Source organism: Microcebus murinus, chromosome 19 (genome assembly GCF_040939455.1).
Source record: "Microcebus murinus isolate Inina chromosome 19, M.murinus_Inina_mat1.0, whole genome shotgun sequence".
In the NCBI taxonomy this organism is placed as follows: domain Eukaryota; kingdom Metazoa; phylum Chordata; class Mammalia; order Primates; family Cheirogaleidae; genus Microcebus; species Microcebus murinus.
The window spans coordinates 23,123,716-23,143,101 of NC_134122.1; the positions used below are offsets into that span (position 1 = coordinate 23,123,716).

Below are 19,386 nucleotides of genomic sequence, written 5' to 3' on the forward strand. Positions count from 1 at the left end.
AGCAAAAATAAAAATGGATCCTTTTTAATTATAAACACTCATTACATTTAGTGAACATCATTTCCTATACCCTACCACCATCATTTATTTTTTTTATTCAAAAAATATTTTATTCCTTTTCCCAAACATATCACAACCATGTTTCCATGTCTCAAAAATGTTACTTTCAACAACAGCACCTTTATGGCATTTCCAGAATCTGACCCCTTCCCAGCATCTCCACTCAATACGCTGGCATCACCTTCATCTCCCTCAGTGATGGCAGCCAGAGTGACCCTCTGAGTGTCTAGGTCAGATCCTGTCACTCCTCTGCAGAAACCCTCGAAAGGAGCCCTGTGCCAGCATTGAAGCCACATCCTTCCAATGGCTTGCACCCGCCTCTGCCCTGGCCTGTTTCGGGGTTTCCTCTCTCACTCCACACCTGCCACACGGGCTCCCTAGGTCCACACTCTCCTGGGTGGCTCCCATCAAACTCCCTCACCCTGACCTTGCTTTTGCACTTGTTGCCTTCTAACATTATATAAGATGTATCTGTTTATTGTGTTGATCGTCTGTTTCCCACACTAGAATGTAAGCTCTATGAGGCAAGGATTTGTTTTTTGTTTCCAATAATGTACCTGAAGCACCAAACACTTAGAAGGTGCTCAATAAATATCAATTGGTTAGAACTGTGGTCCCCAACTCCTGGGCCATGGACTGGTACCAGTCCTGTGTGGCCTGTTAGGAACTGGGCCGCAGAGCAGGGAAGTGAAGCTTCACCTGTATTTACAGCTGCTCACCATTGCTCACATCACCGCCTGAGCGTCTCCTCCTGTCAGAACAGCAGCGGCATTAGGTTCTCATAGGAGTGAAAACCCTACTGTAAACTGCACATGTGAGGGATGTAGGTTGCAGACTCCAGGCATCAGGTTGAGAATCTGATGCCTGATGATTTGAGGTGGAACTGAGGCACAGATGCTAGTGCTGGGAAGCGGCTACAAATGCTGATAATCATCAGCAGAGAGGTCTGACTGCACGGTAAATGTAATGCACTTGAATCATCCCAAAATCATCTCCCACTTCTGGTCTGTGGAAAAGTTGTCTTCCATGAAACTGGTCCCCTGCTGCCAAAAAGGTTGGGGACCGCTGGATTAGATGACTTATCAATGGCTGTGTGGTCCCATTACATGCTATAATTAGCCCAACTGTTGGCAGTTAGGTTGGTGGGGGGTTTTAATACTGTGACCTATACTGCAATGAATATCCTTGCTACTCAAAGCATAGCCGAGGACCAGCAGCAGCACCAATGTCACCTAGGAGCTTACAGAAATGCAGAATCCCAGCCCCTACCCCAGGCTTATTAGAACTTATTAGAACAGGATTTCTGGGTGATTATATGCCCATGAAAGTTTAAGAAGCAGTCAGACTAAGGGGCCTCCTCTCCCTCTCAGGCCACGCCAGAGTGACATCTGTGCCTGAGAGTGGACAGACACCTGACTTGCCTTACCTGAGATCTGGCTCTGACTAGTACACAAGTCTTCATGACCATCATTAATCATCAAACTGCCCTCAAAAGAGAGGCTGTGCCAATTTGCACCCTAAATCAATCCAGGCACCCAGCGGAAACAAACACTCAAATTAGTTATTAATTACAAACGTGTGGGGACACCACAAAAATAGTACAGAAAGGAAACTTAGGAGGCAATAAATACCCTGATCTTACTCTGTTTCCTCCCTCCCTCTGATCTCTTGCCAGCATGTCCTGCTGGCCCCCCACAAGCCAGAAAGCACATAACTTGCTGCTGAACTCTGTACAGGTAAGCCCCCCATGGGGACTGACCCATATAGATTATGGGGGGGCAAGTGGAAGCTCCCAGCATGTGCTTCCCCAGCAGTATATGAGGAAGCTCTTTCCCTTTCCCCCACATCGGAGTGTTTTTTTCATTTGATGTGATAATATTAAAAAGCCACCACACAAAGAAAGTGTGAAGTAGGGAAGAAGGCAGACATCTCTGCAAGCGGGGAGCACGCGTGTGCCGACGCACAGCTATTGTGGGCGTCTCTGGCTTGGAAATTATTTGATCTGATGGGAAGTTAAGGGTCGCTATAATTTCTAAAGCAGGAAAACAGGCTCATAAAAAATATCTGAGAAAGCTTACGCTGGCAGTCATGTATAGGACACCAAGGGAAGCAGAGAAACCAGCAAGAGGGCTGCTGTGGAAATGCAGGCCTAAAGCAATTAAGACAGCTGGAAAGAACAAGTCTTTGAAGTGCTTTCATTCCAATTCTACATTCCCAACATTCTCTTCAAAATAATAATAATAAAACTCTTTTCAATTACTGGATAGTTCCTATTCTTTGGTATCTCAGTACCCAAAATAGCCATTAGCTCTCAAACATCTATGATCATCATAAAAATATAATGAATCAAACAGAGGTTTGATTAAATAGGAAGAAGTAAAAGTCAAGAAGTCAAAAAGAAGAGTCAGTTAAAAACAGAACAAAACAAATAAGCATATGAGAGTATCCTCAACATCAACAGGGAAATGCTAATCAAAACCACAATGACTATAACAATAAAGACAGACAATAGCAAGTGTTGGTGAGGATGTGGAGAAATCAGAACCCTCATTCATCACTGGTGTGAATGCAAAATGGTGCAGCTGCTTTGGAAAACAGATTGGCAGTTCCTCAAAATGTTAAACACAGGGTTACCATATGTTTCAGCGATTCCACACCTACGTATGTATCCAAGGGAATGAAAACATCTGTTTGCACAAAACATATGTCCTTGTATAAATGTTCATAGCAGCATTCGTCATAATAATCAAAAAGTGGAAATGACCTAAATGTCCATCAACTGATAAATGGACAAGTAAAATGTGGTATACATATACAATGGAGTATTATTCCGCCATAAACAGAAATGAAGCATTGATAGATGCTACAATACAGATGAACCCTGAAAACATTATGCTTAAGAGAATAAATAAGATAAGCCAAAGACAGGGAGGAAATATTTACAAAACACATATCTAATGAAGAACTCCTCATAGAACATGGGAAAAAAAAATAAAGAAGAACTTGTGACCAAAATATACAAAGAACTCTCAAAATTCAACAATAAGAAATCAAACAACTCAAATAATGGGCAAAAGATCTGAACAGACACCTCACCAAAGAAGATAAACAAGTGGCAAATAAACATATGAAAAGATGTTCAGCATCCTGTATCAGTAGGGCATTGCAAATTAAAGCAACAAGATACCACTGCATACCTACTAGACTGACTAAAATCCAAAACACTGACAATGCCAAATGCTGATAAGGATAGGGAGGAAAGAGGAGCTCTCACTTACTGCTGCTGGGAATGTATAAGTTGGAAAACAGTTAATGGCAGTTTCTTACAAAACTAAACATATTCTTACCATCTGATCCAGTAATCATGCTTCACATGAGTTGAAAATGTATGTCTGCACAAAAACCTGCACACAAGTGTTTAAGTGTTTATTCATAATTGCCCAAACTTAGAAGCAACCAAGATGTCCTTCAACAGGTAATGAATACACAAATCGTGGTACATCCATACACAGGCATATGATTCCTCATTAAAAAGAAATAAACAAAAAGACACAGAGGAACCTTAAATACATATTGCTAAGTGAAAGAAGCCAATCTGAAATGGCTACATATTGTGTGATTCCAACTATATGACATTCTGGAAAAGGCCAAACTATGGACACAGTAAAAGATCAGTGGTTTGGGAGGGAAGGAGGAGGGATGAACAGGTAGAACACGAGGGATTTTTAGGGTGGTGAAACTATCCTGAATAATACTGTGATGGTGGATACATCTGTCAAACTCTACCATAGAACTATATAACACAAAAAGGTTCAGAACCTTAATGTAAACTATGGACTTTAGTTAATAATATCAATATTAGTTCATCAGTTTCAACAAATGTATCACACTAATGCAAGATGTTAGTAATAGGGGAAACTTGGGGTGGGGGAGACAACAGGTATGTGGGAACTTTCTATATGTTCTGCTCAGTTTTTCTGTAAACCGAAAATTGCTCTAAAAGATAAAGCTTATTCATAAAAAAAAAAATGTGAAATAAGCCAGACACAAGAGGTTACATATTGTATAAGTCTATTTATAAGAAATATCCAGAATAGGTAAATTCACAGAGATAGAAAACAGAGTTGTGGTTGCCAGGGGCTGGGGGAGGGGCCCTGGGGAGTGACTGCTCAATGAGTCCAGGTCTCCTTTTGGGGTGATGAGAATGTTTTGGAACTTGATAGAAGTGCTGGTTGAACAACAGAGTGAATCTACTAACTGCCATTAAATGTATAATTAAAATGATTAATTTTATGTTATATTAGTTTTACCCCAATTATTTAAAATAGCAGAGTAAAACCAAAAAGGTCCTATTAAAGCAACTTTAGCTGGTTAGGTAATGTTCCTTGATGTCCCATAGAAACTCAAACATTGCTGTCCCTCTTTAATGCACCTAAACTGGGAGAACCACCAACAACCAACTCCCGCCAGGGGCCCACTGGGGGCTACTGCACAAGATTGGTGGGGGAGAACCCTCCCTGTCAGTTGCAGGATGTGGAGTCACCAGGACTTTATGTAAAAACAGGGTAGATGACAGGATCAATGACAAACTACCTAGAAAAAGAAGTCATATTCAAGGAAAGAATCATTATAAAGTATGAGTATTCATTATAAAAACATACCAAATAACATAAATATACATGTTTATCTATTATAATGTATTGCTAATTATTAATATAAAAACACTGGGCAAAATGTTTTCAAAAGCTCATTTCGAGATTTAAGTCTTTTAATCTACTTCAAAACCACCTACATTTAAAACATTCTACTTATCCTCAGTATTTCATTTTTAATAATGTTATTGTCTTTTTTAAATTAATGAAAGACTAGAAAAGGGTATCTTATTTTAACATTAGAGTTTTAACTTGTACCAGATAGTAAGAAAGAGTTCAAGTTGGTGGCTCTTTTACTGAAGTTACCAAAAGTTAAGAAACAAGTTTCCAATTAAAAAAAAATGCTAAAGATTCTGTGGTCTCCTCAGCAAATATTTACACATTCTGAAAATATTCAAGATTACAAAAATTCTAAAGCAAGATTCAAGCCAGAAATTAAGTTAAAACACCTACAATTCAAAATGAAAACTTCCTGAAAACTGCAGAGGAATTAACACAGGGAGAAAAGGCTTTAAATAATCACTACTGGACAGTTAATTTGTAGCCCTGAGGATACATATTATAAAATTGCTACTACCAACGAAGTTTCTACAATAATATTTACTCTAGAAAATATATTAAAAAGAAACAAGTCCATAATTGTATCACAGAAATACTTAATATTTTGTTATTCTTGTGACATTTCTTCTAGGTATGGTTACATATATTTTTACAACAGGATCATAGAACATGAACTATCTTGTAGTATATGTGTGTGTGAGTGTGCAAGTATGTGGTCATGTGCGTTTTTCCCTCTGTTTTACACTGAGTCCTACATGAGATTCAGTCATGGTTACATTCACTTGTGGCGATTATTACAATGTGCTAGAGGTTCCCAAATGTACTATTCACCTCAGAGTACAGAAAAATAAACTACTGCTGGAAACATTATCACCATGTATGCAATATTTCCATTTTTTAAGAATACTGAACCTAACTAAATCAACATAGTCCTCTGTCACCAACTTCCCAATAGGCAAGGTCAAATGTCACAAAGGGTCAACCATCTCAGTATCTTATCGGAAATAGAACCCCAGTGTCTTTGTCCAGTTATTGTGAAGCTACCACAGTTAACAAAAAGATAATTTTGGGAAAGGAGGTTTGGAAACTGTAAAGCTACACACATGCGAAAGTTCAGTGTTATTATGTGGTACCAAGGAGGCAGCGGGGAGAAAAACCCAAGAGTTACTTAACAAACTTGTTGTAGGTGCCTGCTCCCAAGTCTTCTTATGTAAGGGACACGTAAGTCCCCTTATGTGTAGGCACAACATTACACACCAGCAATAAAAAACAAACAAAAAAACTATTCCTGCTCTTGAGGACCTCAGTTTAGCAGGTGGCCAAAGACATAACTTTCCCTCTATTCAAATAGATCCTTCTTTAGTGGATAAACCCACTAACATGGCGTGTTCCTTTTAATGAAGTATGAAGGACACAGAGCAGTGAGAACAGAGAGAGGCAAACAGCACAATAGGGCATCTGCAGTCCCTGATAAACAGTCCTGCCCTAAGCAGTTTAAAATCAGAGAGATGAGAGGAGAAAGTAGCCTTGGAATTGGCAAATACACGTTTACTTCCTTCTGCAGGGATAGATAAGAAAAGACTGCTTTGGATGTTAAGGTTTTAGGTATATCTTACAGGCAAACACCTGAAGGAGTTCTGTTGGCTCTCCGCCCCTCAGCTATGGGCGACGTGGTGGTGAGCCGTATGCGGGCACATCCCTCCGCTTCATTACTAATTTACTATTCATTTGTGTCTATTCAGTTCCTGCCTGCCTCTGACTTCTTTATGAGATCTATAATGGTACTATCTGGGTTTTCAATTTATCTCATTAACTCTGCAATTTCCCTTTTTATCTCATGTTATTGTTTTGTCATATCCTTGAGCTCTTGTTTTATATAATCAATATGCTTATTTTTCTTATACAATATAAAGCACTCTTGGACAGTCTACTTCTGATTCATAGTTTACTTCTATCCAGTCTTGATTTTTTAAAATTTATTTTATTGCCCCAGTTGTGACAACTAACATCTTGATTTTTTTATCTGTCTTTTACATGCTATCTTTCCTCTCACCTTTCTTTCCCTTCTCTTTTTGGACACAGTATTCAAGAGTTACGACGTCATTTCCTTTAAGCTTTCCTGTGCTTCACTCTCTACTGACCCACTCTTCTCAGAAGAGCTCCAGGCTGACTGCCCTGATCCCATTTATATCTTGTCTTCTAAGATCACAGGAGGAGTTTGACAGATGGATGTTCCTTTCAATCCATACCTGAGGAAACGAGGTGAAGAAAGCTGAAATCCTGTCTCGGGCTACGTGGATGAGTGTCTCAGATCTCAAGCTACCTTCTGTCACAGGAGCTTTGGGTCCGCACAGTGCTCTGGACAGTGCCATGATTTCTGCCTCTGAGGTCTACTTTCGAGTGTTTTCCCCCTAACTTTTCCCTGGGTCTGCTGCTCTCCAAATTGGAGGATATTAGTGAGAATGTTCAGGACTGCACTGACTCACCTTCTTTCCCTGATACTACTTTCAGGGGCTGGGGCTGAGGTCAGGAGAGGCACTACACAGCCCTAAAAGAGAAGACTATTACCCCTTGGCTGCAGCGTTCACACTCACATGACATTCAATTTTTCTTTTTCCACTCCCAAGTCATGAATCAATTTGGAAATCAAAACAGGAGTCAGACAGAGATCAAAATATTGGCTTTCTTATTAAAAAGAGTTAGGTTTCAGATCTCAGCCAAGTAGGCCTGCCCACTGCCACGGATGGACAAATGTAGGCAAGGTGGCCCCTACAGCTTGTGGCAGGAAGAAGTGAGAAACATGCTCCCTGTGGGCAAGGTGGCTCCTGAAGGGAGAACCTGGAGGGCACTGGGCCCAGCCTGCTCCCAAACTCAGTCACACAAGTCACTCCTCCTTCCCTGAACAAAGGGGAACAACATATGGCAAGAGAAGGCAATAGAATCACAGTAGCTGAAATCTCACCACAGAGAAACATGAGGCTAGAAAAATGGAAATCCCTCCCATCAGGTTAAAACCCCAACCTAAGCTTACAGGGTTACTTAAGGATCAAATGAGATAACAGACACAGTGCTCCTATTACACAGAGAAGATATTTATCACTCCCTCTAGGCTGACTGCTCCATCTTTGCAGCTTCTGCAGTGTCTAACATACAAACAAACATTTATTAAGTCAACAAATAGGTATTTGTTGACTTGGCTTCCCAAGATGATTACTTTTAATGAGACATCTGCATTAAATAGCATGTTCCGGTATGTCTGTTTAAAACAGTCTCATTACTTTATAGTCATACCAAATATGTACTGATAAGAAAGTAAATGACCACTTTTCTATTTCTTAATTCTGACCAGCTAATCTCCCAGGGAGTTTCTCTTCCTGTTCCACATCGCTCCACATTTTTAACAGAGTCTTCAACCTACATCTATTCAATCAAGTCATCAGAACCCGAGGGACAAACATTTCCTTTCCCCACCCTCAAATGAAAATTATGGAACTTCATTTTCTTGAAAAATATGAATAATAACAATAGTTATTGGTCATTTTGTGTGTGCCAAAAATTACAGACATAAAACTGAATATGAGTGGATACTAGATTTAAAATCCTGCTAATAAATGTATAAAATTATAAAAACAAACATCTGAATTAGCTATTTCCTTTTACCTGTAATGAAAACCAAAAGTAAGGTGAGACTTTAAGTAATTACTCCCTTTCCTTGGTTAATGTCAAGTCTTTCTCTTGGAACATGGTGTGTACACTGTCTACAAAGACGAACAAAATTTCACCTTGACAATTAATGCAATTTGTGTCACATGGTGTTTTGCCAATGACTATGGTATGCTCACCTTGACCAATACTAAGCATGGAACTGTTTTGTTACAAATTCCTCAGCAGTCTGAATCACTGATTTTGGCCAAAGGATATTATTACACTAGTCTGGATGAATGCCTTCATACATCCCACAGACGGTCTAATGGTCTCCTTCAGCGAGGCAAGGGCTCCCCTGTCCTCCAAGCAACTTAAGCAGTGAAGTTCTGTCTCATGCCCTGTCCTCCCCTTGTATTTCCTGTCCCCTGAGAAGCCAACTAGGAATAAGTTCCATGAGGCCAGGACTGTGTCTCTTCCACTAACCACTGTGTACACAGCACAAAGTACTTGGCTCTGAAGGACACAGCAGGTCTTCCTGTGGACTCAGCACCTAGCCTGGTCTCTCCCAGGTAACAGCTGGGAATCTCCATTTGACTGCCACAAACAGGCACTTGACGGCCTGGTGGAAACCATACCATGCAGAGTCACTGGAATACTCCATCAAGGCAATGACAGTATTAACACAAATTCTTCGAGTCTGAGTGTGCCCATGGCGAATAGTTTCTGCTCAGCTTAGTGTAAGTAGTTATTTGACCACCTAGGGCCTAGTGCACTGGCTAATACCAGTGAATACCCATTGTTGCTGTGGTCTGATGTAACAGGGCCACTCAAGAAAGCTGGTGTTGTGGCTTTTAGACTAGACAGACAGTAAAAAAGATGACAAAGCTCAGGGAAAGCTGCCATCTACTTGGCCTCTGCTTCAGAGGCATTTTCCTCTCCTTGACATCCCTCTTCAGGAATATTTTCCTCTCCTTGACATCCAGAACAACTAGATGAACTGCTCTCTAGCGACTTTCTATCCACTTGCAAACACTCCCAAGAGTAACCATTGTTTCTTTTTGGTCCTATGGATGCTACACCTCCAGAGCTCAAATTCCAAACAAATCCAGTTCACTGAACCAATGGATAAGTGTTGTCTTCTCTAACAAATATACTAATACAAAAGGCAAGTAATGTTTTCCACTCTGTAAAACCAATGTACATGGACATACGGGAATATTTATCCTAATGTAGAGACAAATATTAATATCCTAAATTCTAAAAGAAACAAAGACTAAACTATCACATGGTCAGCAACTATTATTCATACTCTGTTCACCCTAAAAGGGGAATCAGTTTATACTAGGCAACTGCTTTGTCCAGCCCAGGTGACAGAGGGTGCAAAGAAGACTCCATACATTTTGTTTAAATACAAACAAACTATAATAGTTACAGCATGAAACGAGCCCATCTGTGTTCATGGAATGACACTGCCCTTCAGGTGATGCAAGTTAAGCACAAGATCCATTACACAATGTTGGCTTCTTTGGTTTGAAGATCACCCTATAATTACATCTCTAGATAAGCCTTCAGTTTAAATCTTCAGTTCCATTTAAAACTGATACCATCCACTTAGGCCCACTCTTAACTGTGTAATAAGAGAAATTATAAGCTGTCAACAGAACATTATCTAGCATCAAGCACAGCTATACTCCAACTATCACATGACAGATGACTGAAGGGCAAATACTGCTCCCCTTAAATGATTTGGTTAAAATAATCGACATGTAAACTTGAAAGCCAGAAGTCAAAGCAACTAGTAGATTCAAATAATCAATTGCAGAGGACAGTAGGTAATGAAGTCACAGAAATCATATGTTCAAATTTGGGCATAACTGTGATCATTAAGGATGAGCCCTGAACATGGAACCAAAAGATCAGGATGACAGAAACTTCCAAGGTAGAGTAGCTACCCAGGTCTGCCTCTTTAAAGCTAAAGAATGCTCTGGAAATAACTCAACAAGCATAGAAAAGAAGGCGGAAAGAAGGAGGCAGGCTACCTGGGGATCTTGGGACTTGAGCAATGACATAGCGGTGGGCTCCCTAGGTGTCCTTGTTGCCTCCTACCATCCAGGACAAAGTATTGCAGAAGCCTCCAAGCTGGAAGAGCCAAAAGGCACAGCAGAAAAGAGCTCCAAGAAGAGCCTGTTACCATAGCCAAAGTATCCAGAAAAGGGCAGTCTTATAACAGAAGACTTTTTGGTAATGTCTACCCTAGTCTGGCCAAATACCAACAGAAAAACCATATAAACCACCCACTGAGGTTTCAGTGGGGTTGACATGGAAGTGTTAACCTCCTACTGCCCCAAGGAATCAGGAGGCATGATGCAAGTAGCCCACCAGGTAGTGGGATCTAACCTTGGTCCACCAGGGCCAAGCAGAGATCTAACCTTCCATCCTCTGCCTGGAAAAGGCAGGAGGTGCTCTAATTCCCGCACCAGCAGGGCCTATTTGGGGAGCTGAGCCTCCACCCTCATCCAGGACCAATGAGGCAGAAGGAAGTACTGGGAGGCTGGGCTAATTATCACTCTGCTACCCCTCTCCCCTTCCCTGGCACCAGGCCCCAAGGGGAGCTGATGTTACAACCCCACTCAATAAGGCAAAAGCTAACAGCCCTATCATCAGAGTCCCAGAAAAGGAGAAAGAGAGTAGGACTGAAAAAATATTTGAAGAAATAATGGCTGAAAACTTCCCAAATTTGGCAAAAGACATAAATGTACAGATTCAAGAAGCTAAGTAAACTCTAAATATAATAAAAGAAATCTATCCCAAGACAAATCATAATTAAACTTCTGGAAACTAAAGACTGAAGACTATAAAAGCAGCCAGAGAAATAACACATTTAACTTATAAAGGAAGACCAATTGTTCAAATTCGGGCATAACTGTGATCATTAAGGAAGAGCCCTGAACGTGGAACCATGTTCAGGATGATAGAGACTTCCAAGGTAGAGTAGCTACATTCCTCCCAGGTCAGCCTCCTTAAAGCTAAAGAATGCTCTGGAAATAACCCAACAAGCATAGAAAAGAATGTGGAAAGACAGCAGACAACAGTAGATTTGAATGACAGATTTCTCTTCTGAAAATATGGAGGACAGAAGAATGTGGTACATTTTTTAAGTACTAAAAGAAAAGAACTGTCAGCTGTGAATTCTATGGCTGGTGAAGATATCCTTCAACAATGAAAGGAAATAAAGATATTCTTGGACAAAGGAAAGCTGACAGAATTTGTTGCAAGCAAATTTACCCTTAAAGAATGGCTAAAGGTTCTCTAAACAGAAAGGAAATGACAACAGAGGAAGGCTTAGAACTTCAGAAAGGAAAGAAGACTATCACAATAGGTAAGAAGAGGGATAAATAGAAAAGGTACAAAGAGGGCAAAAAGAATGTATTATCCCTACTTCTTATGAGTTTTTAAAATCATATTTGATGAAGTAAAACCACTTGATTTAGTGCTCAAAGTCTAACAGGAAATACTAAAATGTTTATATTTTATAAATGGGAAGGGTAAAGGGGCCTAAATAAAAGTAAAGTTTCTATACTTCACTTAAAGTTGTAAAACACCAATGCCAGTAGACTGGGATAAATTACATATATGTATATTGTAAACCTTGAGCAACTATCAAGAAAATGACATAAAGCAGGCCTGGCACAGTGGTTCACACCCCTAATCCAAGCACTTTGGGAGGCTGAGGTGGGAGGATCTCTTGAGACCAGAGGTTCAAGAAAATGATTTAAAATGTTATACTAAAAAATGAATCAATCAACAAGATAGAATCCTAAAACATGTTTAGGATTCACAAGAAAGTAAGAACAGAACAAACAAAAAACAAAAATATAAGATGGGCAAATTATTCCCTAACATAATAACGATCTTACTTTAAATGTAAATAACCTAAACATACTGCTGCCTATATGAAACTTACTTCAAAACAACACCATGGATAGGTTGAAAATAAAAGGGTGGAAAAATATATCATGAAAGCATTAATAAAAACAGGAGTGGCTACATTAAAATAGCTGGTAAAGCACATTTTGGAGCAAAGAATATTACTGGAAACAAAGAGGGACATCACATAATGAAAAACAGTTAGTCTACCAGGAAGATCTAATAATCCTAAATGTTTATGTACCACACAATAGAACCTCAAAACATATGAAACAAAAACTGATAGAACTGAAGGAAAAATAGACAAATCTACAATTATATTTAGGGACTTCAATACCTCACTCTCAGCAACTGACAGAACTGATAGTTCTACTGTTCTATTTAGAACTACTAAACATAAAATCAGCAAGGATACAGGCTGGGCACGGTGGCTCATGCCTGTAATCCTAGCACTCTGGGAGGCTGAGGCCGGTGGATCGCTCAAGGTCAGGAGTTCGAAACCCGTGTGAGCAAGAGTGAGACCCCGTCTCTACTAAAAATAGAAAGAAATTAATTGGCCAACTAAAAATATATAGAAAAAAAATTAGCCTGGCATGGTAGTGCATGCCTGTAGTCCCAGCTACTCGGGGGGCTGAGACAGGAGGATCTCCTGAGCCCAGGAGTTTGAGGTTGCTGTGAGCTAGGCTGACACCACAGCACTCTAACCTGGGCAACGGAGGGAGACTCTGTCTCAAAAAAAAAAAAAAAAAAAAAAAAAAATCAGCAAGGATACAGAACTCAATATCACTATCAATAGGATCTAACTGATATATATATATATATATATATATATATATATATATATATACACACACACATTACATATATATATATGAGAGAGAGAGAGAGAGAGAAAACACTTTACCAAACAACAGAACACACATTTTTTTCAAGTGGCTATGGAACATTCCCCAACACAGGACCACAGAACATATGCCAAATGGACCATGAAGCAAACCTTAACAAATTTAGAAGTGAAATCATATAAAGTATGTTCTTTGACCATAATGGTATCAAACTAGAACTCAAAAATAGATAACAAGAAAATCTTTAAACACCTGGGAACTACAACATACTTTTAAATAAATAATCCATGGGTCAAAGAAGACATCTTGAAAGAAATAAAATACACATGAAACCGAATAAAAATGAAGGCAGAACATATCAAAATATGTGGACACAGATAAAGTAGTGCCAAGAGGGAAATTTATAGCACTTAAAATGTTTATATTAAAAAAAGGAAAGTTCTCAGTAAATAAGATTCTATCTAAGAAACTAGGGGAAAAGAGAGCAAAATAAACCTAAAGCAAGAAGGAAGGAAGGAATAATAAAGATCAAAAATAAATGAAATTGAAAACAGGAAAACCACAGAGAAAATTAATGGAATAAAAGGCTGGTTCTTTTTAGGAAAAAAAAGTCAATGAAACTGATAAACCTTAGGAAGAGTGACAAAAATAGAGAAGACACAAATCACCAATATCAGGAAACAGATTTCACTATGTTTACCACTATTCAACAATGAAAATTCTAGCCATCACAATAAAGCAAGAAAAAGAAATAAAACACCTATCTATTGGAAAAGAATAAAACAAAACTGTCCTTATTTGCAGATAACATGATGATCTGGGTAGAAAATTCCAAGAAATCCAAAGGAAAGCTCTTAGAACCATTGTGTTCAGCAATGTCATGGGACACAACATCAAGATATGAAAATCAATCACATTGTTATACACTAACAATAAGCATGTGTAAACTGAAAATAAAAGCACAATATCATCTATGGATTGCTTTAAAGAAAATGAAATACTTAGGTATAGATTTAATAAAATATGAATAGGACTATATGCTGAAAAGTACCAAATGCTGATGAAAGAAATCAAAGAAGACCTAAAAAAATGAAGACATTCTGTGTTCACGAATTGGAAGACTCATCATAGTAAAGATGTCAATTCTCCCCAAACTGATCTATAGGTTTAACCTGATTGCTATCAAAGTCCCAGTAAGTTTTGTTTTGTTTTCTTTTTTTCCCCACAGACATAGACAAGTTTATTCTAAAACTTACATTGAAAAAAGGCACCACAGGTCCTAGAATAACTAAAACAATCTTGAAAAAGTGGGAAAAATCATTCTGATATTAAAGCCCATTATATAGCTACAGTAATCAACACAGTGTGATACTGGCAGAAAGAAATCAACGAAACAGAAGAGAGAACCCAGAAGTAGAAGTACACAAATACGTCCAAATGATTTTCAACAAAAGTACAAAAGCAATTCAATGGAAGAAGGATGGTCTTTTCAACAAATGGTACTAGAGCAACTAGAAGGAAGAAAAATGAACTTTCAGCTAACCCTCATACTTTATACCAAAATTAACTCGAAATAAATCATGAATTTATATATCAAACTATAAAATTTTTAAGAAAAAAATAAAATTTTAGGGATCTTGGGCTAAGCAAAGAGTTCTTAAACTTGATATCAAAACTATGATCCATAAAAGGAAAAATTGATGAAATTAAAGACCCTGTTAAGAGGATGAGAAGACAAGCTACAGACTGGGAGAAAATATTCACAAACCACATATTTGACAAAGGACTAGTAACTAGAATATATAAAGAACCCTTGAAACTCAACAATTAAAAAAAAAAGCAACTATTGCTGGGCATGGTGGCTCACACCTGTAATCCCAGCAACTTGGGAGGCTGAGGCAGAAGGTCCACTTGAGGCCAGGAGTTCAGCCTGGGCAATATAGTGAGACACCATCTCAAAAAAAAGTACCCTAATCAGAAAATGATATGAAGAGATATTTCACTGAAGAGGATATACAGATGGCAATTAAGCATGTGAAAAGATGTTCAACATCATTAGTCATGAGGGAAATGCAAATTAAAATCACAATAAGGTGTCACAACACACATATCAGAATGGCTAAAATAAAAAATAGTGACAACACCAAATGCTGGCAAAGATGTGGAGAAACTGGATCTCTTGTACAGTGCTGGTTGAAATGTAAAATGGTACAGTCACGTTGGAAAATTTTTTAACTACCATACAACCCAGCAATTGCACTCTTGGGGCATTTATCCGAGATACATAAAAACCTATGGACATACAAAAACATGTACATACATGTTCAGAGAAGATGCATTCATAATGGGCAGTAACTGGAAATAACCCATGTCCTCCAATAGGTAAATAGTTAAATGGGGTACTGTGGTAAATCTATATCATGGAATACTATTCAGCAATACAAAGGCAGGGACTGCTGATACAACCACTTGGGTGAATCTCCAGGGAATTACGCTGAGTGATAAAAGCCAATTCCAAAAGGCCACATTCTGCATGATTCCATTTATATAATATTCTTGAAATGAGAAAATTATAGAATTAGATGATAGTCATCACCAGGGTGTGGGAGGGTAAGGGGGAGGGAGTGGCTGTAACAGGACCATATCAGGGATCCTTACAGGGATGGAAATGTTCTGTACCTTGACTATATCAATGCCAATATCCCGATTGTAAGATTATATTATAGTTTTACAAGATATTACCATTGAGGGAAAGTGGGTAGAGGGTACATGGGATCTCTATTATTTCTTACAATTACATAGGATTCTACAATTATTTCAAAAGCAAAAGTTTTATTTAAAAAAAAAAAAAAAGACCAGGTTTGGTTTCCAGCTCTGCCAGCCGCTAATTAGACAACTGACCCTGAGCAGATTTAAAACTCTTTATCAATTTCCTCATTGGCTAAATGAGATAATACCATCTGGAGCATTCTGAAAATTAAATACCATATATGAAAGGACCTGGCACAATGTTCATAGCACATAGTGCTTTAAAAATAGCCTGTTAACACTAAATCTCTATGTAGACATAAATATTACTCTGAATAGTATCAAAGTAATAGTATCAAATGTCCACTACTAAAGCTACTACAAAGCAATTGAAAGTCTCTTCCTAAAGGGATCTGTCCAAATAAAAATGGGAGGGGAAAGGGAAGGATTTTTGGTTTTAAATTGAAAGATGAATTTCTAATTAGTGAGTTTAGTATGGAACTATAATTAGTAAAAAAAAAAAAAACAATACTAGTTAACACATCTTGTTTCTGTTGGTCAGTAAAAGTTAATGTTTATATGCATCAGGAAAAGGTTAAGACTGAGTTTTATAAAACACACTAATACACTGATTTAGATTTAAGATTCTATGTTTCTGAATCTTTTCCCCACCTCCTGAGTTGAAAGAAACTGCAGATAGCCAAATCTCTACACTTTTACTTAGATGTGAGGTCCAGGAAAGCAGCAAAAATAAAATCAGGATCTTTGACAGAGAAGTTAGAGAGCAGGTCCTGAGAGACGATCAAATGCACTTTACCCCAGAAAATGAGGGGAATTTTAAACACACAATCCATCCACAGTGAGTGACACTGGGCACCTAGTCTTTAAAGTTTATGAAATATTTGGCCAGAGCTCTGATTCACTAAGACGCTTTTGAAAGAGGTGAAACGAAAAGGGATGTTTTATCATTCAAATTACTTTCCCCCCCTCACAATCCTAAAAGAGTTATGTCTAAATGAAACATTTTAATAACAAATACGTAGAGGGAGAATACTGGCCCAGAAGTGTGGAGCCCTGGATTCCAGCACAGAGATCCCAGTAAGACTCACTCATCTCCTAGGTTCAGCTGGAACGTCCTTGTGGCTGAAGTGAAAGAAATGTACCAGATGGGTTTCTACAGCCCTTTGCTAAATTTAAAATCCCTCAGGCACCATAAAATGTAGTCTCAAGGCAGGTTTTCTGGTATGACAAACATCTCTCCACCTCTGCTTTGAGACACACTTTTCTCATACCTGTAACTTGGTTTCCCCAAAACAGGCTTGGAAAAAAGTGGTGAGGGGACAAGAAAAGGGTAGAGATAAAACTAAAAAACAAAACAAAACAAAACCCTATCTGGGTGCAGGAGACCCTACTTTCCCCTCATCATCAGTTTTCTCCAGATTTCCTTTATTCTGGGCCCTTAGCACAGGCTTGCAGTGGTGAGACCGGAATCCAGACTTTGTTGATGCTACAGTTTCTCTCACAAACATGGCCAGAGACAGGAGGAGAACATGGACATGAATCGCATACAAGGATTTTAGTTGCACATGGATTCAAACAAACAAAACAATTTATCCCACAAGAGAGGAAATCTGAACACAGACTGGACATTTGGTGATACTAAGGAGTCATTATTAATTTTTTGGTTTGCTAACGGTACTGTGGTTATGTTTTTACAAGGAGGCCTTATCTTTCAGCGACACATACTGCAACGTCGTCTAATGCAACCACAAGAAGTCTGGGCTCTGCCTAGAGATCTTGTGGGGAGGGCATAGGTGCACGGGATTGGCACGGAACATGATCACAGTTGAGACTGGGGGTGGGGTAGGTTACGGCTCCTTCTACTATTTATTTTTGTACATGTTTGAAATTTTCCTACTAAAAGTTTAAAAAGAGAGACTCGTGGCCGGTTCCCCTTCAGACTACAGTGCTCATCGGAGATTGCGGGATGGCAGGGCGAGTTGGGCTCCCTCACCCCACCAGGTTGCAAGTGGGCGACGGGCAGATGCTACCCTGCGAGAAGTGGGGGCTGTCTCCAGTACCAGGACTCCCCCGTCCCCCAACCCCCAGAAGTCAGCCAGCTCTCCCATTCCCACCGGCCCGTCAGGCCCGGGGTGCGCAGGCCGCCCAGGGCTGAGCATCCCCAGCGCGCTGCCCTAAAGCCGCCCCGGAGACGGCCTGGGGGCACCGGGCCGCCCGGCTGGGGCTGGGGAGGCGGCCGGGCCGGGGGTCCAGGGTCCGAGGAGTGGACAATGAAGGGAGCCGGGCCAGCGCCGCAGACCTGCCACAAAAAGCCGCGGGCACAGCCGGCCCAGGCGCCCCACCTGGGCGCAGGTGTGCGGGCGGGCGGGGCGCGCTCACCTTGAGGATGTTGTCGAAGATGGTGTCTCGGAACTCGAGCAGCGCCTTCTGGTCGAACTCGCGGCCGTGGATGATGCGCATCTGCTTGAGGAAGGTGGACTTGCCGCTCTCGCCCGCGCCCAGCAGCAGGATCTTCACCAGGCGCCGCACGGCGCGCCGCTCGCGGGCCAGCAGCGCGTCGATGTCGCGGCTGCGCCTTCGGGCCTCGCGCTCCGCGTCGCGCGCCCCGCCCGCCCTGCGCTCGCGGGCCCCGCCGGCCTCGGCCGGCAGCAGGCAGCGGCTGAGGGTCCGCACCACCCCGGACATGGCCCCTCAGGCCGCGGCCGCGCCCCGCCCGGGCCCGGGGGCCATGGACGAGCCCGCCGGCGAGCGCGAGCCGGGCCGAGGCGCCGCCCCACGCCCCGCGCGGCGAGCCCGCCGCTCCCCTCACACCGCGTCCGCAGTCGCCGCCGACGCCGCTGCGAGGCCCGCACCCGCCCGGCTGCAGCTCGGGCCCGGCTGAGGGGCGGGGGAGGGGCGCGGTGGGGCGGGGCGGCGCCGGTGAGGCCCGGCGGATTGGGCTGGCTGCTGTCCATCCGGCCGAGCGAGCTCTTCGATTGGTCTGTCCCGCCTCGGGAGGCGGGCGTCCCTCCTGCCCTCGGGGCGGGGTCGGCGCCGAAAGAGGCGGGATCTTTGGGGTGGGGGCGCTTGTCATTGGACGCCCAGGCCGAGGTTCTTTCTTTCAGAATGAAAGGGAGGCGGGGTTGTCGGGGAGGAGGAGTGGCCGTCCGCCATGGCCAATTGTAATTGCTCTGAAGTTACGTCAATCATAGAGAACTAGCTTGAGATTGGTGCTTCGCGGAATGGGGGGTGACCAGAAGTGCCAGGTGTACAGAAAGAGTCTGCCTTGGTTCCCAGGTCCAGTCAGCCTGTGAGGCTAGGGACCTCGCGGAGTGTACTAGGACGTTGGCTGAAAGCGGCGAAATGCCGATGAAAGGTCTAGCTGCTCATGTTATTCCTTCCGATGGTCCTGTTCCTAAACCATTTTCCTTCCAGAAACACTGCAGAGG

General features: G+C 41.2%; 1 protein-coding gene across 1 annotated transcript in view; it reads right to left on the minus strand.

Moving 5' to 3' along the window:
• Positions 1-18,818, minus strand: part of GNA12 (G protein subunit alpha 12) — a 93,315-nt gene extending 74,497 nt beyond the window's left edge. Inside the window, exon 1 of the mRNA XM_012759228.2 lies at positions 18,338-18,818. Within this exon, the coding sequence (XP_012614682.1) occupies positions 18,338-18,643 (306 nt within the window). The 5' untranslated portion in view covers positions 18,644-18,818. The remainder of the gene's footprint in view (positions 1-18,337) is intronic.
• Between the last annotated feature and the right edge of the window lie 568 nt (positions 18,819-19,386).